Consider the following 25,558-nt stretch of genomic DNA (forward strand, 5'->3'; position numbering starts at 1 on the left):
CTGGCAGATTCAGTGTCTTGTGAGGGCCCTCTTCCTGGCTTGCAATGGCTGCCTTCTCACTGTGTCCTCACATGGTGGAGACAGAGTACTTTCATCTTCTTATTATTATGAGGGCATGAAGCTCTACCATCATGACTTCATCTAAATCTAATTACTTCTAAAAGGCCCAACTCCAAATAGCATCACAATGGAGGTTATGGCTTCAACACAAGAATTTGAGGGAAATGCAAATATTTGGTCCATAACAAAAGTGTTGGCTTTCACCAACCATTGCCTATTAAGTGCCATGTGAAAGAACAGGAAGAAGCAGCTGTAATATTTTTACTTATATATCTGGAATGTAAGACTATGTGGTATTTAGTGGTTTTAGTCACATGAGATTACTTAATGACCGGAAAAACTTGGTCACCTCAGTCAGTTCCATTTTCCTCATGCCTTGTATATAAATAAATGAAAATAGTCTTTCTTCAATTAAGAGGTAAAATACACTTTCCAAATTATACATTATTATGAATTTGTTTTTCTTTGACTTATTATCCAGTTAGTCTTCATAATGACTCTATGAATTGATTTATTCTGACAGTACATCATTTTTCATAATCAGTTCTCAGTTTCGACTATATAAAGCAAACCAATAAGAAACCTAAAAGAGTTTTCCATAATTTCTAAATTTGGTCATTTTATTTGTCCTTTAGAATAATATATATACAGGATTTGAGAAAACATCTGTTACAGCTCAACTGATAGAGAAGAAAACTCATTACGACCTTTTTGAGAGTATCAGTATCACATGTACCAACTATGTATAATACTTCATGAACCTCAATTAGCAATGTTGAGGCATTTAAAATAATTTAAACTGCATTCTTATCTTCAACTGACTTGCTGTTTGGTTGGAACATGCAACATATACAGAAAACATTTAAAGATACTTTTATAAAACATAGCTGCTCTGGGCTGTCCAGTTACTGCATATAAATGCATTTTTTAAAAAAGGTATACACATGATTTAGAGCTGCAGTAGTCTCTTGAAAGGAACCGACATCAGACAAAAATTTTCTGATACCAGGAAACTGTCATGCCAGTCCCCTTCCATATCAGTGTCTCGGTTTCCTATACCCTCGGTGATTTCCAAATTTTATTGATATATGCCAAGACCAAAGTTCTGAAGAGCCAGGAGCTGACAGTGCTGCCAAAGTGGGAGTGGTGCTGAGAGAGGACATGTGGGTAAGAACCTTTAAATTGCACTCTAGGCAAGAGACATGAAGAGGGGTCATCTGGACCAGGTGATGAAGGTCACAAGTCATAGATCAAAACTCCCTGTTCTGACATGTTCATGGCTATTAACCTGCATGGGCTTCAACAGCTAATTTTAATTGACCTTGTGTTTTTTTTTTTTTTCATTTTTCTTTTATTATTCATATGTGCATACAAGGCTTGGTTCATTTCTCCCCCCTGCCCCCACCCCCTCCCTTACCACCCACTCCACCCCCTCCCACTCTCCCCCTCAATACCCAGCAGAAACTATTTTGCCCTTATCTCTAATTTTGTTGTAGAGAGAGTATAAGCAATAATAGGAAGGAACAAGGGGTTTTGCTGGTTGAGATAAGGATAGCTATACAGGGCATTGACTCACATTGATTTCCTGTGCGTGGGTGTTACCTTCTAGGTTAATTCTTTTTGATCTAACCTTTTCTCTAGTTCCTGGTCCCCTTTTCCTATTGGCCTCAGTTGCTTTAAGGTATCTGCTTTAGTTTCTCTGCATTAAGGGCAACAAATGCTAGCTAGTTTTTTAGGTGTCTTACCTATCCTCACCCCTCCCTTGTGTGCTCTCGTTTTTATCATGTGCTCATAGTCCAATCCCCTTGTTGTGTTTGCCCTTGATCTAATGTCCACATATGAGGGAGAACATACGATTTTTGGTCTTTTGAGCCAGGCTAACCTCACTCAGAATGATGTTCTCCAATTCCATCCATTTACCAGCGAATGATAACATTTCGTTCTTCTTCATGGCTGCATAAAATTCCATTGTGTATAGATACCACATTTTCTTAATCCATTCGTCAGTGCTGGGGCATCTTGGCTGTTTCCATAACTTGGCTATTGTGAATAGTACCTGCACATCCATGTTTATTGTGACCTTGTGTTTTAAAATTAATCTCTAGGATAGTTGAATACATTTTATGAAATGATAGTTATTGTGAACCAGAGATAAGTCTGATGCTTTTCAGGCTGACTGGCCACCTATGATCTTTCAGTATTTATGCACCTCAATTTAAGAAGTAAGTCCTAGAGAGAACTCAGTTAGAAAAAAATAATAGCTAAATGTATCTTTTAACAATCACAAAAGAAGGTGAAATGCTCATGAAATGTTCACAACTTTGTGAGGAGAATAGTATATTTTTCTGTGGGAAGTAAAAGACTTGAAAAATAAACAGAGAGCTACTCATTCTGGTTCAGAATGAGAAGTGTGAATACCTTGAAGAGGCATTCCCATGTTAATATATGGGTTTGATACAACTCCAAACAAAATGTGAAAGACTTAAAAAACATAGAAAAGATTTTTTAATTTATCTGAAAGGATAAATAACCAAGAAGAACAAGCAGAGAAATAAGAGAAAACTAATGATACCATATATTCAAATTTGGTAAAAACTGTAATGATGAAACAGTATTGGACCACTCCAAAATTAGGCAGATGAAGAAAAGAGAACAGATAAACCAAAATCATGTCTTATACCATGTAATTGTTTGATGCAGGTAGAGGGAAGATTTATTCTGTCCGTGGTACTAGAGTTTTTTGTTAGTGAATTATCTATCACCTTAATGTAATAGCAGCTCAATTTAGAATGGCTTAACCAAAGATCCCATCCCTTCCCCTCCTTACTTCCACCCCCGACAATGAGGATTCCAGAAAGACACTACCAGGGCTATGATGGAAACCCCACGATGTCATCAGGGCTTCTTCCTGTCACTTTCTTCAGCCATCTTGGCAGGTGGCTTTAGTCCTCCTTTACAGCAGTTGCCCACCTCCAGCATCACACTCACATTTCTGCAATGGAAAAGGCACCAATGGAATGAGTCTGCTCCTTTAATTGTCTGTGCCAGAAGTTCCATTTAACGACTTTCAAGTTCTTGTCACTAACTAGAGTTATGTTCATGGCTGGTGTAGTTCCAAGAGAGATGGGAGAAGGCTAGTATTTTTACATAATTTTCTGAACAAAATTGGAGACTAATAGCTATGGAAAGGGGGAGGATAAATCCCATACAGGCAACTTGTACTGTGAGCCACAATTAGTTGTGTGGAGCAAAAATCCATGTCGATTACTCAATCTCATTAACCATCCAAAGAATGTAAATTACAACAGAACATTATAACCTAACAAATTAGCAAAGTTTTAAAATTTAATTATCAGTGTTAAGATAGCAACAAAACAGTTTCATACAGTAGGCATACAAATGAGTAGATTTTCAGAAGGTAGTTTACTACCCACACCCAAGGCAGCTAACCTTTGTTGAATTATTATGAGTCACGTATTCTATTAAGCTCATTCATTCATTCATCCAACCTATTATTGCATACCAAACATAAACTAGGCGTCCTTCTAGACCTGGGGCATGAAGATGAGTGAGGGGTTTTCGTGCATTACCTCTTCACAGCAATCCAATGTATAAGGTAATATTGTCCTCGGTTCACAGAGAAGACTGAGATGCAGCCAGGGTTTCTAATGTGTCAGACTTAGTGCTAACACAGCTCTCACCTCAGGTTTGTCCAGTCCTCCACAGGGGATTGTGCTGTCGGCCTCTCAGCACAGGCATGACAAGAGCTATTCATAATTTTTGATCCAGAAATGCTACTCCCTGAAGTCAGTGCTAAGGGAAAGGACTAAGTATTGAGATAGCTGCAGGAACACATGTTTAGTTTGCAGTATTACTAGAACAACCTTGAGTTGAAAACAACATGACTATTCTGTGATAAGAAAATAACTAAATAATTTATTTAATATATCCCAACCCTAGAATATTGTATAACTATTTTTAAATGTTTGCAAAAATATATGATAACATGGAGAAATGTTCATGTTATAGGGTTAAGAGTAGATTAAAGGATACAGTAACATGCATACCTTTACAATTTTACCACAGATCTGCAATATGAATGTAAGAGAATTATTTAAGGCAATATGTTAACATGTTGCCATTGTCCTAGTGATAAGACTCTGCTTTCATAATTCTTTCTACTTTTATAAATTTTTAAACTTTTCACAAGAACTTGTAAAATGCAATAAAAATTCAGAGCTTGTAAAAGGCAATAACATAAACTAAGAGGTCTATAAAGCTATTTACCTGACAGGAAATGCTGTGACTTTACAGAGTTACAAATCCATTGCCTCTAGATTTAGCTATTCCTACAACTTTCCCAAATGTGGAAAACTTGAGCACTTAATTTGTGATTCTATGACTTTGAACAAGAAACCAAGTATTAGTGAAAATGTGAAGAAAATATTCTCTCTGAAAAAAAAGTTGGTGGGCATGACTGTAATCCCAATACTGGAGAGGTAGAGACAGGAAGATGTAAAGTTTGAGACCAGCCCAGGCAAAGATGGTGAGATTCTTATCTCAGAAAAAAAATAGAGAAACAAAAGGTCAGGGGATGTTGCATAAGAGATACAGCCCTGGGATGAATGCTGGTAGGGGACAGAAAAAAGTTGGTAGTTCAGAAGAAGATACATTTAATGTTTGGCTCAATAATTACCTTATGGAATTGAGCCAAATAAGGCATTTCATTAAGTGACAGATTATTGTAGACCCAGAGCAAAGAAAGGAACACGACATGGCTGAATAGTATTAGAAATTAGCAAAAGGTAAGCAGGAGAATGGCAAGTGTTTTCAGTGCTAAAAATAGTCACATAAATGGTGGTGTCCTGTATGCAACTGGTAAATAGATGGCAAGCCATCACTAGATAAATTAGATTTGGAAGGCATTTGTATGTTGCCAAGTCATATTGTTTGGGAATGGAGAAGTTTCATTAGATTAATATAAGGAAAGTGATCTCATCAGGTTATGAGCAAGTCAAAATTTATCATATTTGGCAATAATTTTGAAAAAATATAAATAAAAGAATGTTTCATATACAGGCTAAGTCTTAGTGAAATCATTAAATAACAGTGACTCATAAACAAATAAGCATAGTCACCTGTGTGCTTTACACATTAGTTGGGCCTGGTCTAGTTCTGTCAATGCTGCTTACAGAGTGCTTTCACTTGGCTCCAGTTTTCAGCTCTATCTTGAATTCTTTAGGTGATGGCTGTTTCCATAGCGTGCTGAAGCCCAGCATAGCAGAAATAGTTCCTGGAGAGTGTGAAGAGGCTCCACCAGGCTTTCTCGAGTCTATTGAACACCTTACACTGAACCACCTAATCCATTGCCCTTTTCAGTTTTGCTTTTATCCAGACCCAGAATCAGTCACACACAGGTTGCCAGCCTATGGGAAATGGCAGGCATATGGTAGCAGGGTAACCTTAGAACATTTGGTTGAGTTCTTTGGGAAATCAAACTTTTAAATTTTCAGTCTAATAATCTTATAATTTATCAATGTAGGTTAGTTGGAAGTTTAATAAGGATAATACTTACATGGGAATAATTATCAGTTTGAAATAAAAGCAACTGGTATAGATAATGAAACAAGAACCCATCACAAGAATCACTCAGAATATTTTGCAGCTATGAATCTGAACTTGTTCTTTTCTGATAGAGTATTTTATTTGTTAGTGTATGATACCTCGCTTTTTGAAAAGCTAGAACCTGATGTTTTTAGTAGATTCTTCTAAATAACTGAAGTTCTACAGTGTCACATGATCAGCTATATTCTTCATTATCAGCAGAAAACATACAGTTGGAGACAAAACAAAACAGAAAAGACAGATTTTTCAAGCTACGAGAAAGAGTTTTCAAAATATTATACTTTAGGTTAAATAGAGAAAATGTCCATTACTGTCAGCCCATTTTGTCAAGGTCAACACTGACTCACATTCTGCAAAATCATAAACTTTTCTCACCTGACATATTTCAACAATTTGTACTTTATAACAGAGGAAACCTTTTAGAAGATTTTGAACCAGTCTAAAGAAAATCTGCCTTTGAAGTGCAAAGAAGGATCCCTCTATATACTTCTAAAATTTACATCTGTTTCCTCAAATATTCACCATAGAGAGCGTCTGAGATGTGTGTTGAGGTAGGCGGAAAAGGGAGGTTAAGAACTGTTGAACTAGGGAATATTCTCTTTATTAAAATGAAACTGGTAGGACTGACCTTACAACATGTGAAACATATCCAATTATTTAGGTGAGCCGGGGCACCCCTCCCATTTTCCTGAAGCCTGCCTACTACTGATACTGCTGTCAGTCAAGGTGTTTAGACAGGCTAACCTCTAGTCTGTATGGCATCTTTATGTGACTTATTAAAAGGCTCCTCTGCCATCTGTGGGAAGATTTCTGCAACATAATGGTCTTTTTAGAGCACTCTTTACATCTCTCTGATAGACACTTGTCATAATAAATATGCAAAACCAAGATGTAAATGGCAACCCTTGAACATTGTGCTATTGTGTGGTGTACCCTGCAAGACCAATGGGACATTTGTAAGTTGAAAAAAAAAAAAAAAAAGAATCTCCACAGCAGCACTTGTCTATAACATGAAAATAAGAAGTCATACTGATTGCAAGAATCCTGGAAAGTTCCTGTTCAGCAAGTTGAGGTGTTAGAATGTTGTGGAGGTATGGTGTAGGGTGGGGAAGGTTTTTTTCATTGATGGCTTCCATTAATTGAGAGCAAAAGCTTGGCTATTGTTCTTTATATGTCTTCCAGTAAGTTAAAAACAGCCTACAAATTCCTACTATGTAGCCAAATGGAAAAGATTTTCTGTTTACAGAGAAAACACAAAGCTTGTTTCTTCCCCATCATTAAGCAGGCTGGGTATACTTAGCAGAACTTTTCCACTTAGGTATCCAAGTTAGGGCTATCAGTGACTTTTTGCTTGAAATCTAAACATTTTAGAGACATTTTGTTGGGAAAACTATTCATGGGCCCATTCAAAAAGAATCAAATAGTTTGGTGGGTTTCCATCTTGGAAGTAGGATGTTTATTTAAGAAACTCTAATAAAGCTCTCTTTCAAGCCCAAAAAAGTTATAGTCAGAACCAAGTGGTAGACTAAAAAACTCAGGAAATAGTTACTGATGTACAAGAAAGAGAGGGAAAGAAAGAGACAGGGAAGGAAGCAACTTGACTAGAAACTTTGACTGGCGTTTCTTACTTCCTCCAACTTTGAAAAACTATTTCACTGGTAATAGAGTTTAGAACACTCTCATTCCCCAATAAGCCCTCCTAGGCAAGAGGTACTATCCAGGGTATGGCTAAGGCTGAGCTTCTAGAGCAAAGTGTGAGGGTGGCTGCAAGATTTCATGCAAAGTAAATTGCCAATGAGAGCAGGCAGGGCAGGAAAGTCCAAAGCCAGGTACCCAAGGGATCGGGCAGAAACCAGGAAAGAATTTGTGAAGAATTGGCAAGAGAGACTGATTGGAGAAAGTGGGTTGTCCCTCAAAGATTGCAGAAGAATGCTAGAGATAGGACCTTCTACAGGGTGCCCACAAAAGATGCTCAGCAGAGAAAGACATAGGAAAGAAGCCAAACTAGTTTGAACATCAGCTTACCCCTTTATGTACTTTTCAAAACCTCCATAGACAAAAATATAATAATAATAATAATAATAGTAAGGGAAACATGGTATCAGAAAATTCAGAGAAATGCATACAGTTGAATAACAAAAGAGAGTTGAAAGGTCCAGGAAGAAAAGCTGAGAGCATGTGAGAATTGTATTTTGATCAAAGTGACAAAGCTGGACAAACACCTGGATGTAAATGTGTAGGAATAATATTTCTGAGGTGGCTATATTGGAGATCAAGGGCCATGAACGCAAAAGGAAACGTAGGTTAGCCAAATGCCCTCGGTGACATTAGCAAGCACTTTCTACCTTATGTTTATAATTATTCTACATATATATAATCCTAAATCAGTAACCCAGTGGGGTTGTCTAATAAGTGAGCATGCTTACCACCCATACTTGATCATTTTCTGCATTTTCTATTTCAGTGTAATGGCAAGAGGTTCTTCCTATCACAAACCTTTTTTTGATTTAGCAATGATATAAACCCTGTGACTGTTTAGTTAGATCCTTAGTCCCTAGCAGAGTATTAGTTACTGTTGTACAGCTTGGTTTACCCAGCAGCCAGTGAGAAAGAAACTTCCTACTAAAGGACAAGCATTTTACAATTCACACTTGTAAAACTGTGATACTATGTTTCTCTCACAGTTACCTTCTTATGCTTAGCTGTACCTTGTCAGTGTCTTTGACTACTACCTGTAATATTAGTAACTTTCTCCTTTGGATATGAGGTGGAACTGTGTGGAAAGTAAAGACAAAAAAAAAAAAAAAAGAAGAAGAAGAAGTACCAGAAATCTCCTCCCTGTGTGTTAACCTTCAAAGGTTATGAAGGATGAAGTCAATGACTCTCAACCTTGGCCACAAACCAGAATCACCTGAAGTCTTTACAAAATCTGATACCCAGACAGTATCTCTGACAAACCAAATCAGTAACCCTCAGGGTGGGACCTGGCACCAGTGCTGTGAGTGTGTGTATGTTTCAAAGTTCTATAGGTAGTGTCCTTTGAGAAAAACTGTTATTAATTGGGACAGTGCAGATGCCTCTCATATTTGCTACATTTGGTGCCCAATGAGTGTAAGCACCAGCCTCTTTTGTTAGGGCAAGGGTTAAGGCTAGGTTAGGGCTGAGGTTGGTTCCTTCTGCCCCTTTTCTCCCACTGAGCCCTTCTCTGTTCGGAACTTGCGCAAGACTAGCATTGTGTCTGTCAGTATTATGACATGTGTTATAGGTGACTTTGCTCCAGAGTTGGAGAATTCATGACCTCATTCTGAAAAAGATAGCTCTCTTCTTCTGTAACTTTTTTTTTTAATTTGGCAGTAGTGGGGTTGAACTCAGGGTCTCATGCTTGCTAGGCAGGTGCTCTTATCACTTGAGCCACTCCACCAGCCCCCTTCTTTTGTCACTTTTAATGTACCATGTCATCATTTTTTTCATGTCTTTATCTTTCAATATTACTTCTTCCACCTTTCCAGATGAAAGATTCAGATCCCCAGAATCTGTGGATTTAGGAAGAATTCTGACTTCTATACCCGTGGGGGTTTAATTTAGCCAAATCTTTTTGAGCCACTTTAGAAGGATTAGAGTAGAAATTAATTTTAAGAAATAAAGGAGATTCCTAAAAATAGAACACAACTCATCTACTTCAATTAAAAATGCCTTCTTTTTCCAAGCATTTTTGAACTCTTAAGCATTTTTAATAAGCTCACTTACAAGTCTTATTTAAAAATAAATAAATTGTACTTGTTTTCATTAAGGGAAGAGATCATTTTTCCATCTTTGTGGGTATTGTTGAAGGACACAAAAAGAAGTCCAAAATTCAGCAAAGGAGCACATTATTAGTGACATATTGATCACAGATGTGCTGGTAGAGCTACATTTTCTTGCTACAATTGGTATTTTAAGTACCCACAAATTACATATGAAAGGCTAGATAAGTTCCTTATAAAACAGAAGGATGAAAAAACATATGGTATATGAAAAATCTTCATTTTGAAGGTATTCTAAATAAGTTTTTATAAGTAGGAACTGACACGTGTCCATTTGGTTTTCTTTTAAAGGAGAAGTCATGCTAGACAATGCTGGCCTTTGCTTATCATTATTAGCTCCAGGCATGTTAAGCAAGAGATGCTCTTTGTCAATACCTGTGAAGAAGAACTTTCCTTTCTATAACAACTCTTTAGAAAATTAAGAGGTCAAGACTCAAGAGGCAAAAGGAAAGTCTACTAACTTCATGGCTGGAATCTGTAGGCCTTTGAAGCAGAATTTGAGGATGTTAGCCAAATTTTGTTCTGTTGCAGAAAGTCCTGAAAGGGCTATGAGGAGATTATTAACAAGCTGACTCTGGAAACAGGGTTAGGATTCACCTGGGAGGAAATGGTGTTGGCACCAGGATGTTCATTAAACTAGTTGTAATAGATGAGTGTGATTCCAGATCTAAGACTCTGACTGTAGGATGTAATGGAAGGAAAAGGAATGTTGTAGAGGAAAAAGGATCAAGAAACAGATCTGACAGACATAAAAATAAAGGCAAGCTAAATCTTTATTATAAGACTTCTTGAGAAATTTTTGCTCACATTGATAAGAAAACTATACAAGAGAATAACTCCCAGAGGGATACAGATGCCCTGATTTTCATCATGTTTAAATTGATAAGCTTTGGAATGTCCTATAAGAAACTGAACAAAAATATTAATGTGTTAGTAATGTGAGAAACTGAATTATGACAAAAACCAGTACCATCCAGTTTCCTGATATGTAGATAGAAAATTATCCACTTGCATTTCCTTCCTTCCTTCCTTCCTTCCTTCCTTCCTTCCTTCCTTCCTTCCTTTTTTGGTGGGACTGGAGTTTGAAGTCAAGGCTTCACACTTGCAAAGCAGATGTGAGATGAGCCACACCTCCAGTCCATTTTGCTCTGCTTATTTTGGAGATGGGGTCTTTCCAATTATTTGCCTGGGCTGGCCTCAAAGCATAATCCTCCTGATCTCAACCTCCCAAGTAGCTTGGATTACAGGTGTGAGACACTGGCACTCAGCTTCCACTTGCATTTTTAATTTAGTTAAGAGTATGCATTTTAAGATGATTTGATGACCAGATGATTGCAATGCCTGGTGACTTTAAATCAGAAACTCATAATATATTTTTCACCCTGCAGGCTGTTTGATAATATTGTCAAGGGAATGTGAGTGTTTGATGCTAGCCAGTGCTATCTGGTATCTTGTGCATTATTCAGTTTTATAAGTTCAAGACATCTTACTGTTCAGTTTTTTTAAAAAACTAAGCCTATAGGAAAGACTTCAAATTCTTTTCATTCTCAAAGTACCTTGTTTTCGTGCCTCCCATTTCCCTAGGAAAGTGACAATATTGGAGGACACTGATCAGAACATTCACCTGAAAAACCTGTCACTCCATCAGGCAACAACAGAGGAAGAAGCTCTGAATTTGCTCTTCTTAGGAGACACCAACAGAATGATTGCAGAGGTAATAAAATCTTCTCTGTGAGCTATGTCTACAATACCATGAGACATAATAGAATTTTAGAGGCAGTAAAAATCTTAAAAATGATCTTATCCAGGGTTGGGGTCATAGTGCATGCCTATGATCCCAGCACTCAGGAGGCACTTGTGGCTCCCACCTGTAATCTTGCCTACTGGAGAGGCAGAGATCAGGAGGTTCAAGGTTTGAAACCAGCCCCGGCAAACAGTTCTCAAGATCCTATCTTGAGAATGGCTCAAGTGGTAGAGAACATGCCTGACAAGCATGAGGCCCTGAGTTCAAACCCCAGTACAGCAAAAAAAAAGTTAAGGAATAAAGGCAGATTAAGAACTAGGGCATATAATGATGAATGACTTAACACGCCCCCACCAAATTGTGTTTCGTGTGTGTGGTTCTCTAGACATAGTTTAATAATATAGAATACAGGCGGGCCTCTGTGAGAAAGAGAAGAGGTAGGAATTATAAATGCAACTGGAAGATAAGTGGAGGAACCTGTCCCTGCCTGGACACTCACCTTCCTCCAGAGGTGTCTCATCCCCAGGACAGAAGAGGCCTAGACCCTGCTCACTAATTCCTGAGTCCTCAGTGGGCTGTGGACCTCCAATAGCCTCAAGGGTTGGCTATTTCCTGTTTCAGAGTTACACTTCACATTTAGCTGACTACAGTGTTTTCAGACTGTTTAGTATAGTTTTGAGGAACTTCCTTTGTGAGACCTACCTGTCATGTTTTCCGCCTTAAAAAGTCCAAGTCTTTTTCCTGTTACTCATGAATGTTTCTAATAATAGTACCACAAAAAAAAAAAACCTGAAACATGAAGAAGTCCAATCTTAGTAATGCTGGTTATGCATTAATTTTGTTGAGTTTATTCATTGTTCCTGTGTGAAGTTTGATTTTTTTTTTTTAAACCAAGCCTGACAGGTTTTGGATGTTTCTGTGCCTGATTTTATTTTTTATTTGGTAGTGGGAGCTGACATGCTATATTGAGAGCCTACTCAATAGACTTGGCAGCTTAGACACTGTGTGTGTGATTTCTGATTCTTCCTCTGTCAGTGGAAACTGAGGCCCATAGAGTTAAGGCTTCTTGTCCAAGCTCACACAGCCAGGGAGTGGCAGACTCAGGCCTCAGCTCCAGGTCCAACTGATTCAGAAGTTTATATCCTTTCCTTGTACCATGAGTGCAATAAACAACTTGGCATAGGTCAAATATTTTAGGTGAGGATATATTTCTGAATTATTTCAAAAGTAATCCAAGTATTTAACACTTCTGTTTATCTCCCAACTTCAATGAAAGCAAATACAGGTACATAAAACTACAAATGGAGAGTACCTGTCAACCCCTGGAAATTCCTTATTATTCACAGTCTCTAAAAAAGCATGTTTTGGATTACAACCTAGCTGTCAGAATGTAATTTGTCAGCGATGGAGCTACCAGGATAAAAAGAACACACTAATCATTTAAAAAAGTAAAAGATTCCCAATTCCCCATTTACACAGAGAAATCCAGAGGTTACCATGGTAACCAGAAAACATTTGCAAAACAAAGTCTGAATATGTGGGACACAAAGTGGAGTGCACTTTCCTTTCGTGCTCTTTACCAGTGGCCAGCATTTTAAGGAAAAGTTATTAAGAGTAGCCTCATCCTCCTCTTATTCAAAACTCTTAAATAATTTCTGCAATGCTAGCAATGTTTTGAATAAAACCTGATTATGTCCTTAGGGTAACTTTTTTTAAAAGTTGGATTGCTGGGCCAAAGAGTATAAATATTGTAGATGCTGAACTGTATATGACCCCACCTCAAAGCCCATCAGTAGCCAGTATGACTTGGTCATTTTGTGTCTTACACTTGAACTAGTTCTCCCAATTAATCAAATCTAATTGACTAAGACATTCTGTATTTGATTGTCAGGACAGACAGTTGTATAGGTAGGACCATTTATGTACATTTGTCCCTACCTCAAAAGCCTCTTCCACCCCAGACTAGAACAGTCTGTATCAAGAGACAGTCCAGGATAATGTGCTTTCAAATTCCCTGTGATAGTTAAGAGACCTTTTCTTGGGTGGAATTTCTGGTGGATGGGTTCAAAATGTCTACCCTGGAGTCCAGAGGTATGCATTTGAATATACGCTGGCTAAATTGGGAGCAGTTTGGTCTTTAGCATTAAGAAAGCTAGATGAAACCCACTTCCAGAGAATTATGTGAGAATTATGTGTTCTCTCGTCAATACCATAAAATTAAAATTCAAAAGGAAAAAAAAAGAAAATGAAAATCCGGTTTTAATTTGCATTTTTGATTATCAAATTCTTTAATATTGCTCAGATTTTGCACTTCTACTTTTATTCGTGCCTTCTATTTGCTTTCCTCTGGAGTGCTCGGGTAGGTCTGGTTAATGTGTTCTCCAGGCCTGGAACTTTGTCTTCCTCTCCATGTATCCACTGCACCTACAAATGAGCCTGATCTGCACTAGCCATGCACTAAACAATTGAGTGAATCAGCACTAATGGTAATAGCTTCTTGGTTTTGTCATGTATTTAACAAGTGTTTTCTCATTCTATACAATTTTTTTTAGTTTTATTCTTTCATTTTTTTAAATATAATCAAATCGATCTTTTTATTTAGTTTTCAACTTTTTATATTATGCTTAGTAATGTAAGGGACCAGAGAGGAATAATTCTAATTATTAGCAAGTGTTTCATTGTTTTATATTGAAATTTGATCCCCAGCCATCAAACCCATGGTCCCTATTTTGGCCAAGGACATGGAAAAGGGGCTGGTCATTATTAGGTTGGAATGGATCTTTTTATTTATTTATTTTAAACTAACAGATTATAGTTGAATATATTTATGGGGTTCAAAATGATGTGATGACTCATGAATACCATATGGAATAATTAAATAAAGCTACTTAACATATCCATCATTTCAAATTCTTATCACTTTGTTTTTTGTAGTCAGGAATGGATCTTCTCAGAGTTCTATGGAATGTAGAGATTTTATCTGAATCTTGAAGAAACACTATGTTAAAAGAACAAAATCAGGGTTCATTTTGACTCCTCCCTCTAGAAGTAGCCTCCGTTGATAAAGGCACCATTTAAATATTTATTTTAAGGAGTCATAACACTGTTCAAAGTTAGACTAACATGGACATCTTCTCATAACCAGTATGGAAAAGAGAATAGTGTCTGGGATCTTTCCTACCAAAGCTTCACAGTAATATCTGTTATAGTTTAATTGTGCCACCCCCAAATTCATTTGTTGAAATCCTAACCCCCAGGACTTCAGACCTTATTGGAAAGTGGTCTTTACAGAGGTAATCAGGTTGAAACAAGGTCATTAAGGTATGCCCTAATCCAAGACTGGTATTCTTGAGAGGAACTTCAGAGACAGTACACATAGAGGGAGAGCACCATGTGGGCATGAAGACAGTTACCTACAAGCCAAGGAAAGAGGCTGGAGCAAAACCTTCCCTCAGCACCCTCAGAAGTAACCAACCCTGCCCAGCCCTTGATTTTAGATTTCTAGCTTTCAGAACTGAGTGATCACAAATTTCAGTTGTTTCAGCCACCCACTTTACAGTACTATATTATAGAAGTCCTAGCAAACTAACACAGTGTCCAAATGGCCTAGTACATAATTTCTTACACAGTTGGTAGTGGGTGACCTTAGTGGATCCAGGAGTAATAACATGCAATGTGTATCTACTGTACAACATTTGCTGTGACACTGCCTAAAGGAGAACTCTGCCAGGAAAGAACACTGTGCTGACATTGGGAAGTCCATGATCCCATCAGTAGATGGCCTACTTTCTGCCTTCCCTGAGTGAACCATCAACTGACTTCCTTCACCCATTTTTGGTGCCTTCTCTGGCTTCTTCGCCATCACTGCCATCCCTGCCAGGTAGTGCTGAAGAGCATGAGCTTTGGAGACCTGCTTTTGTACTTCTGCCTCTGCCTATTTCCAAATGTATGTCCTTGAACAAGTCACTTAACCAGTCTGAACCACATTTTCTAATCAGGAGAATTGTAATAATAATACCTACTTTCTAGGGGTATAGTGAGAACTAAGTGACATTTGGAAAGACTAAATGGCAATCATTTAAAAATAAGGCTTTTGTCTTATTCCACTATATTCTTTCAGCACCTGGCAACTAGTAGGTGGTCAGTCAGAAATTAGTTGTTGTGTTGAATTGATGGGAAAAGAAGAACTGGTGATTTCAGGTGATAAAGCCACAGTCTTTGGCTCAAAACTGAAAGTGATATTATGGAACACTGAAACCAAGGGGAAAACCTTAATGAGCCCTTTTGACTTAATATGCCACACTTGTTTTTAGTTGACTTTTAAAATCACCAACTTTGGAAGTCACCTAGCTCAGTAATATACTATTAGTCTCCTACTAATATACTAATATACTATTAGCTCTCGGTAGTTAACATTTCTTCTCACATGTGGGTCATAATGATAATGGCTGGCTAGGTTACTTTTCATGGCCTTTAGGTCACTTTTCTTAAAACCATCTGTGCAGGTAGATGACCATTTTTACATCTGGGCCAGAAAACTCCCCCCTCATATCACACCACTGCTGCTGTTTTCTGACCATGAGTCCCGTGAAGAGCTATGAAGATTGATTAGACACATACAGACCACTCATTGCTTTACCTCCAGTCACCTTTCCCTGCATCCTAACGCCCCTCCCCCTGCATCTTTATCACATTAGTAGCTCAAACCCTATCCTCGGGGAGGTGGGTTTGGGCCATGGTCTTCTGTGTCCATGTTTGTCCACCTCATGAATAAACTCTCTTTTGCAAAACTTGTCATTTTAACAACTGGCATACTGCTCAGCAAGCATATCTGGCTTGGTCCAGTAGCAACTGTGTCTGTTGATGAATATAGAGGACATCATAGGTGACTTCACCTTTAAGACAAAAATTGTGAACTCCAGACTTTTTGAAAAAGGTTGTTTTTTAAATAAATACCCTACCAACAAAGTTTATGGACATAGAAATTATTTTCCCAAGAACTATTAAGCTATTAAGGTCTTTAGACTGAATTCTTTGCTTGAGATAAAATGTGCTAGATTAATCTGAATAGTATTGATATGTTCTGTAAGATGTCAGTCTTTACTCATTATCAGACTTTTGGAGTGAGTTGTATGACCTGGTAGATGTCAAAGACATTGGGAGACTGGGTGTAGGTGGGGGTGAGCAGGTTTATACCTGAGTTGTGGGAACACCTGCTGTTGGACCTGTTGTCTAAAGACATGAGCAGAGAGCAGGAAGGAAAGAGCAATCTTACTGTATGACTGTGTTTGTAAACATCTTGCCAAAGCCCTGCTTTCCTTTCATGATTTTATGTAGACAAGAAGAGGATTTTGGTTGCAACTAATGGTCCAAAATTATATTTTATTGGACCAATAGAGGGAAACTAACACATTTCCCAAATTTTTGTTTGAAATATATATTAGTTGTATATAATTAGCAAATTTATTATAAGATTTGTGAGCCTAGGAAAAGGACAATACACAGCAGGAAAAAATACATTTGGCCCTAATCATATTCAATCCAAATAGCATTCTCTTTTTTTTTTCTTTTATTATTCATATATGCATTCAAGGCTTGGGTCATTTCACCCCACTTCCCCCACCCCCTCCCTTACCACCCACTCCACCCCCTCCCTCTCCCCCCTACTCCCTCAATACCCAGCAGAAACTATTTTGCCCTTATTTCTAATTTTGTTGTAGAGAGAGTATAAGCAATAATAGGAAGGAACAAGGGTTTTTGCTGGTTGAGATAAGGATAGCTATACAGGGAGTTAACTCACATTGATTTCCTGTGCATGGGTGTTACCTTCTAGGTTAATTCTTTTTGATCTAACCTTTTCTCTAGTTCCTGTTCCCCTTTTCCTATTGGCCTCAGTTGCTTTTAAGGTATCTGCTTTAGTTTCTCTGCGTTAAGGGCAACAAATGCTAGCTAATTTTTTAGGTGTCTTACCTATCCTCACCCCTCCCTTATGTGCTCTCGCTTTTATCATGTGCTCATAGTCCAATCCCATTGTTGTGTTTGCCCTTGATCTAATGTCCACATATGAGGGAGAACATACAATTTTTGGTCTTTTGGGCCAGGCTAACCTCATTCAGAATGATGTTCTCCAATTCCATCCATTTACCAGTGAATGATAACATTTCGTTCTTCTTCATGGCTGCATAAAATTCCATTGTGTATAGGTACCACATTTTCTTAATCCATTCGTCAGTGGTGGGACATCTTGGCTCTTTCCATAACTTGGCTATTGTGAATAGTGCCGCAATAAACATGGGTGTGCAGGTGCCTCTGTAATAACCTGTGTCACAGTCTTTTGGGTATATCCCCAAGAGTGGTATTGCTGGATCAAATGGTAGATCGATGTCTAGCTTTTTAAGTAGCCTCCAAATTTTTTTCCAGAGTGGTTGTACTAGTTTACATTCCCACCAACAGTGTAAGAGGGTTCCTTTTTCCCCGCATCCTCGCCAACACCTGTTGTTGGTGGTGTTGCTGATGATGGCTATTCTAACAGGGGTGAGGTGGAATCTTAGCGTGGTTTTAATTTGCATTTCCTTTATTGCTAGAGATGGTGAGCATTTTTTCATGTGTTTTTTGGCCATTTGAATTTCTTCTTTTGAGAAAGTTCTGTTTAGTTCACTTGCCCATTTCTTTATTGTTTCATTAGTTTTGGGAGAATTTAGTTTTTTAAGTTCCGTATATATTCTGGTTGTCAGTCCTTTGTCTGATGTATAGCTGGCAAATATTTTCTCCCACTCTGTGGGTGTTCTCTTCAGTTTAGAGTCCATTTCTTTTGACGAACAGAAGCTTTTTAGCTTTATGTGGTCCCATTTATCTAAAATAGCATTCTCTTATTATTAGTTCCCAATAGAAAGTTAGGGGCCTTAGCAAAAGATGTGTACACAATTCTATTATCTCCTCTAGCCTAATGTATATTCATATTAAGTATGAAAGGAAGAAAACTTAAATTTTGAGAAGTTGCTCTATGCCAGGTATTTCTTTCTCGTGCTTAAATTTTGAGAAGTTGCTCTATGCCAGGTATTTCTTTTCTCATCATAAGATGTATGAGAAATATGTAATGTTACTTAAATAGTGATTCTATGTTCTAACATAGTTTGCATTCTGTTCTCATATAACCTAATTTAGTGGTGTTATGTGAACCATGAGTTTTGAGATCTAAAACATTGATTAAAATAAGTGAACTGGTCTAGTTCAGCCATTATTAGAATGTTATTAATATGTACATATTCCATATCCATTGTTAGAGGAACACAATCTTTTGGCTGTAAAAATTTAGTCCAGGGATTTCTTCTGATCTTTGAAATTCTCATCTCTAAGTAAGCATAGCAGAAGAAAGTCATTTTTATTCTAGTCCCTGTTATTGAAATTCACCAACAGCAGCAACAAAAAGAGAAAAAAGTCATCTTCAGTGAAACGAGGAAATAGCCATAACCTCAAACTATGAGAAAATCTGACAAATACTATGAAATTTGAATTATGGTGAGAGAGGGTGCTGAGAGCCAACACATGTGTCCTCCAACCTCAGTTAGGGTAGAGTTTCCCCTAAAGAAAGGATCACAATTCTGTAACTCAAATCCAATGATCTTTTGGTTAGAATGATGAGATCTCAGAGCAGAGGCAAGTATGGAAGAAGAATCTGGGAATCTAATAAAGATATTTATTGTACATTATAGAAGGTGGAGCCAAAGAAGAAGTCTTAAATCCAGGCCACTTTTATGGTCAGTGGTCTAGGCTTATGCCATGAAAGAGGACCTTTGGTGAGGGAGGTCAGAGAGTTTAGTATAAGTTATTCCAGAACCATTACTGCAACCTGCTGAGGAAAGTTTATGCTATTAAAGCTAAGGATGCTAACAGATACGATGTAGAAGTATTCAAGACCCGAATCTAATGTGAACATTCCCTCATCCATTCCCTAAGACCACTCTTTAGGAAAGAGATAATCTTGTTCCAAGATGAAATAATCAGAAAGAAATCAGACCAAGATCTATCCATATATATGGAGTGAGGGCCAGGGCTAAGGATTATACATTAGAAAGCTGATTATATCAGATAGCAGAGGATGTGTTCTCCGTAATTTTAAATCTGTCCCCTAAATACAAAATTTGCTTAAAAATAGCTAAAAATTATAAGTAAGTTCAAGAAAACAATTGTAAGACAAAGAAAAGCAAATGAGAAACTCATGAAAGAAATGAAAGAGAAATCCATTAGAGAGATGAAAGTGCCATTAGAAGTGAAAAAGGAAGAAGAAGACAAAAAAGAAAGAGAAACAGGAGAGAGAGCAAGAAGAAATGGGGTTGAAAGATGAGGATAAAAAAATCATGAGAGAGGTGATAATTAGACAAAGGAGAACCCAGTTGTGCATAGAAACCAATTATGCATGCAAAGAACAAAGGCAACAGGAAAAAATATGGAGTGGGGGAAGAGAGAGTCAGAGGTAGACAAAGAAAGAAATGAGCTCAATTACAAGATTCCTCTTTGGAAGTTACTAAATTCCAAAGCTAAAGAAAAAGCCTATTGCCAACTAGTCAGAAAATACAAATTAAGTATGAGTTAAAATAAAATAGATGTCTTCAGACTTTTCCACAGTAACATTCAGTGCCTGAAGACAGTGGAATAAGCCGAGGATATTATGTGTCCCAATAATTTTATAGTCAATCAAATTGCCAAGTTGTTCTTAAAAAACAAAAGCAATAAACAAAAAAATTAAGCATACGTGAATCTGGGGAGAAAAATCACCCAATTATTCTTTTTAAAAAAATCCTTTGACAATGAAGACTAACCAGCTAAGAGATAAATGAAAATATAAAACTCAGGATCTGAGAAGCACCGTAAGAAGGACTTATGAGAAGTTTGAATTTATTTAAATGTAGACATAAAACTCAACACTGGGTAAATATCACAAACCTTGAAAATAAAAACCTAATAATGTGCCTGATAAAAATTTGGAGTTAAAGAAAAGAGGTGGAAGAAATATTATATGTAAGCTAATTTCTTTATATTTCATAGCAAGTGTATATGTACCCATAAACATATATTAATATACTATGTACTTAGATAATATAAACAATATAATTAAAAAATGTAATGACCCAAGTCCATTCATGTTTTCTGTGAGATGTTTTCTTAATTCTAAAGAAGTCCTTTTAGAATGAAGATATGTGTCTCTTGCCTTGACAAAACATGCGTGCATAAATGCATACACATATACGTATGTATTTATAGCTACACGTATACATGTCAATTCCTTTAGTGTCATTCATTTCTCTTCTATTCAACTAAAATTGAAGAACTTTCAATTAATGATAACAAATGTATGCTTTTGTTTTAGTAAAAGGACTACTGTCCATTATTTTGTACAATTAATATATGCTAATAAAATGTCTAAAAATGTGCTTCTGACTGTTCTTCTATTTGTATATATGTATGAAGAAATGTCCATCAAACATTAGCATTGTTCTCTTTTGATTGGAAGTTTTGCACTTTCACCCTTGCTCTTTTTTATGTTCACTGGATTTTTAATAGAGTTTATTTTTTCTTGTACATGCAAGTGTTCATATAAGCCAGACAAGGTGGTACACACCTGCAATGTCAGCCCTGAGGAAACTGAGACAGGAGGATTGTGAATTCAAAGCCAGCTTGGGCTACGTTGTGACACCCTGTCTCGGGAAAAAAAAATTGTATGACTTTCTCTAACCAATGAAATGTGAGAGAAAGTAGTGTTGGACTGTGGACTGAAACATTTAAAAGAGCTGGTATGCAGCTCTCTTCAGTCACTTTCCCCTACATGTCAGATGAATTGAGTGCACCTTTTCAAAAGTTTTTTCTCTTCTATTTTTATATTTTCATATTACAAATGATTGCAGATCCTTTTGGAAAATAGATATTTACAACCTTAATATAAACATTTTCTTATTTTTAAAAGCCATGCTACATTTGAATTTTACAAGGAAATAATGAGTTATTTTATGAAAATTATTTATATTCATATTCATGAAGATAAACCAAGTTGTACTGTCATGACAAATTAACAAAAGCACCATAATCTCAGAGGCTTAAATGCAAAGCTTTCCTCTTGCACACAGATTTGTCCAATATGGTATAGTGGTGGCTGCACTCTATATACTCAACACTCAGGTACCAAAGCTGATGGAGGCACAGACCTCCTGTGAGGCCACCATCCTCAACATGAAACCCCATGGCAGGAAGCCATTGGCCTGAGCTAATTATTTCATGGAAGACAAAATATAGTTCCATTCTTCAGGCAGACAAATGAAAACAAGGGAAACATTTGGGCATTTGGGGTCATATACTTTCATTGTTCAGAGGGCAAGCTTGTAGGCAATGAATTGTGGGTGAAATGTACTATTGTATAAGGTATCTTTTGTGACAAGAGGGGTCATGTCTTACTTGTAACTTTGAAAAATAATGAAACTTTTTTTATTTCTACCAGTCCCATAGGATATCTGAGTGCATTTATTAAATTGTTGCTGAGTGTATCAGCAAGGATCCAGCCTGTAATACAAACCATTGAGTATTTGAAACAGGGAATTCAATGCAGATAATTTAGTTACATAGGTTATGGACAATCTGAAAAGCCAAATCTGGATAGTGGTACAACACAGAGATTACCAACAACAAGAAGCCACTATAATTCTGATTACAAGACTCAGTAAGAGGCATTGGCAGGGATTTTGTGGTCCTGAGGAAGGAGAATCAGGGCATTTCTCCCTGTCTCTGTTTTCCCAGTGGGATGCCAGTGACACGAGGTCTTGAAAAATGCTGCCTTTAGAACTCAGCGCCTCTGTGAAGTAGACCAAGTAGGGGAATGGAAGAAATGGATGTGGGCACAAAGAAGCCTAGTAGTTGCCTGAGTAATCATTTCTGCAAGAAACTTAGATAATTCAGATACATTGCTTATAGCTTATCAAGAGTGTACAGGGCAATTGGTATGAAAGTCAATTTTAGCTATTGCTTTAAGCACAGGAGCTATTTTTCTAGCAATAAGGATGATAGATATTTCCAATTTTTACTGGGCTGACCTGAATTTATTCATTGTACTGGTTCTAAGCTAAGAGAAAGGAGACAGTGGTCCTATTAGCTATGTTAAAAAAAAAAAAAAAAAAAAAACTTGCTGACGAGCTCAACTGTGTTTCCGGTATGCCATTTGGTGTCTTGCCGATTCTAAGAGCAAAGGATTTTCATAGCCAAAGAGAGAAGTATAGACCCTTCACAACATGGAGAGAAAGTTACTGGATGATAAAATGGAGTGATATAATATACTGACTGCTAGACATCAGTGCATCTAGAGTTCTTCCTTGGGCATTCCTTCTGGGAATGACACTGACCTCCAATTTTTTTCTTTTTTTTCTTTTTTCATTTATTCATATGTGCATACATTGTTTGGGCCATTTCTCCCTCCTACTCCTGGCATGGCTTCCATGTACAAATGTGTTACATTCTAAGTTGATTTAGCTCTAACTGACCTTTTCTCTAGTTCCTGATCCCCTTCTCATATTGACCTCTGTCGCTTTGTTTCTGTATTAGTTCCTCTGCAGTGAGGACATCAAATACTATCATGTTTTTTGGGTTTCTTACCTATCCCCATACCTCCCATGTGTGCTCTCACCTTATCATGTGATCCAAGTCCAATCACATTGCTATATTTGCCCTAGATCTAAAGTCCACATATGAGGGAAAACATATGATTTTTGGTCTTCTGAGCCTGGCTAACCTCACTCAGAATGATGTTCTCCAGTTCCATCCACTTACTTGCAGATGATAAGATTTCATTCTTCTTCGTGGCTAAGTAAAATTCCATTGTGTATAAATACCACATTTTCTTAATCCATTCATCAGTAGTGGGGCATCTTGGCTGTTTCCATAACTTGGCTATTGTGAATAGTGCTGCAATAAACATGAGTGTGCAGGTGCCTCTGTAGTAACCTGAGTCGCATTCCTTTGGGTATATCCCCAGGAGTGGGATTGCTGGATCATATGGCAGATCTATGTTTAGATTTGTAAGAAGCCTCCAAATTTTTTTCCAGAGTGGTTGTACTAGTTTGCATTCCCACCAGCAGTGTACTGGGGTTCCTTTTCCCCCACACCCTCACCAACACCTGTTGTTAGTGGTGTTTTTAATGATGGCTATTCTAACAGGGGTGAGGTGGAATCTTAGTGTGGTTTTGATTTGCATTTCCTTTATTGCTAGAGATGGTGAGCATTTGTTCATGTGTTTTTTGGCCATCTGAATTTCTTCTTTTGAGAAAGTTTTGTTTAGCTCATTTGCCCATTTCTTTATTGGTTCATTGATTTTCAGAGAGTGTAGTTTCTTAAGTTCCCTGTATATTCTGGTTATCAGTCCTTTGTCTGATATATAGCTGGCAAATATTTTCTCCCACTCTGTGGGTGGTCTCTTCAGTTTAGAGACCATTTCTTTCGTTGAGCAGAAGTTTTTAGTTTTATGAAGTCCCATTTGTCTATACTTTCTCTTAGTTGCTGAGCTGCTGGGGTTCTATTGAGGAAGTCCTTGCCTATACCTATTGCTTACAGAGTGTTTCATGCTCTTTTCTGTACCAACTTTAGAGTTTGGGGTCTGACAGTAAGGTCTTTGATCCATTTTGAGTTAATACTGGTATAGGGTGATAAACATGGATCTAGTTTCAGTTTTTACAGACTGCTAACCACTTTTCCCAGCAACATTTGTTGAAGAGGCTGTCTTTTCTCCATCGTATATTTTTAGCGCCTTTGTCAAAGACAAGTTGGTTATAGTTGCGTGGATTCATATCCGGGTCCTCTATTCTGTTCCACTGGTCTTCATGTCTGTTTTTGTGCCAGTACCATGCTGTTTTTATTGCTATTGCTTTGTAATATAGTTTGAAGTCGGGTATTGTGATAACTCCAGCATTGCTCTTTTTGCTGAGTTTTGCCTTGGCTATTTGCGTTGACCTTCAATTTATGTCTATTTCTGGTCTTGATGTCCAAACTCAAAGATTGCATTGAGAGGTGGCTATCATAGTGAAGTTCAACAGGATTTCTTTTTTTGTTTTTTAATTAGGATATATTCATTGTACAGGGGGTATTCATAGTGACAATTCTGATTAGACTTTTATTGTACATTATTTACATTGCCCCCTTTGTCTCTCCCCCTCAATCCTTTCCCCACCCCACTTAAAGCAGTTACAAGAGGTTTCTTAGTTCAGTTTCATACAGGTATATGAAATCCATCTACCATATACCGTCACCTTAATCTCCTTCCTTCACCCTTCCCCTTCCAATAGTACTCCCCCTCCCCACACACACACACAGAGTACCTATTTTATAGTCCTGGTTTTCATCATTAATATTTAAGTTGATGTATCAAGGGGTGCCTCAATGTATGCTCTCTGTGGGTGTACTTTAGTTTGGTCCATTCAACCCCTTGCATTACTCTTCCTTGCCCCTTTACCTCCCACCTCTCATTTTTGAACAGCTTTAGTACATATCCTTATATCCTCTACCTTCACATCTTATGTTATATGATGTTACTGATGCTCTATCATTTGCTTTTCTTTTCCCTCTTTCCCTGAGTTCCATAGAGTAGTTCCACTGTTACAAATATGTTCTACATCTGAGTTTGTATATGATCGTACTTGCTTTTTGTGCACATGTTTATCTTTGGATTTATCTTCTACATATGAGAGAAAACATGTGGCATTTGTATTTCTGAGCCTGACTAACTTCACTTAACATGATGTCCTCCAGTTGCATCCATTTACCTTCAAACTACATGTCAATTATTCCTTGTGTGAGTAATACTCCATTGTGAATATATATGACAATTTTAGTCCATTCATCAGTTTTAGGGCACCTAGATTGTTTCCAAAGCTTGGATATTGTGATGAACATAAGTGTACAGTTGTCTCTACGGTATCCTCAACAGGGATTTCTTTCATAAGAACAAAGTTATACAAATATACACCTGAATTCTGCTTGGAATATTAGTACCATCTATGTACTAGTGGCCTATATACAAGATAGTAAAGGATATTTTCAATTTATCTATAATCCTAAGGTGTGTAGTATGTAAAAAAAAAGGCTTCCTCTTAAATGTTTGCAAATTCTCAAGAAGTTTATTAATCCCTTTATCCCAATATTATTGTTATTATTATTCCTATCATGTGTGTGGTCATATTTGGACATTTTAAAGCCAGACTCAATCTCAATCTAAAAGAAAAATGTCTATGGTAGAAATTGTGATGAGATACTTATTGCCATTGGGCACTAAATTTAGCTATGATTCTTCCTGCAG

The 25,558-nt window shown here is 37.3% G+C and overlaps 1 protein-coding gene across 2 annotated transcripts in view; it reads left to right on the forward strand.

The window, feature by feature from the left end:
• Window positions 1-25,558, forward strand: part of Kif6 (kinesin family member 6) — a 359,724-nt gene that overhangs the window by 93,190 nt on the left and 240,976 nt on the right. For both annotated transcript variants that reach the window (XM_074082264.1, XM_074082263.1), the window contains exon 6: window positions 11,073-11,202. In XM_074082264.1, the coding sequence (XP_073938365.1) occupies window positions 11,073-11,202 (130 nt within the window). The remainder of the gene's footprint in view (window positions 1-11,072; window positions 11,203-25,558) is intronic.

This window comes from Castor canadensis, chromosome 8 (genome assembly GCF_047511655.1).
Source record: "Castor canadensis chromosome 8, mCasCan1.hap1v2, whole genome shotgun sequence".
Classification (NCBI taxonomy): Eukaryota; Metazoa; Chordata; class Mammalia; order Rodentia; family Castoridae; genus Castor; species Castor canadensis.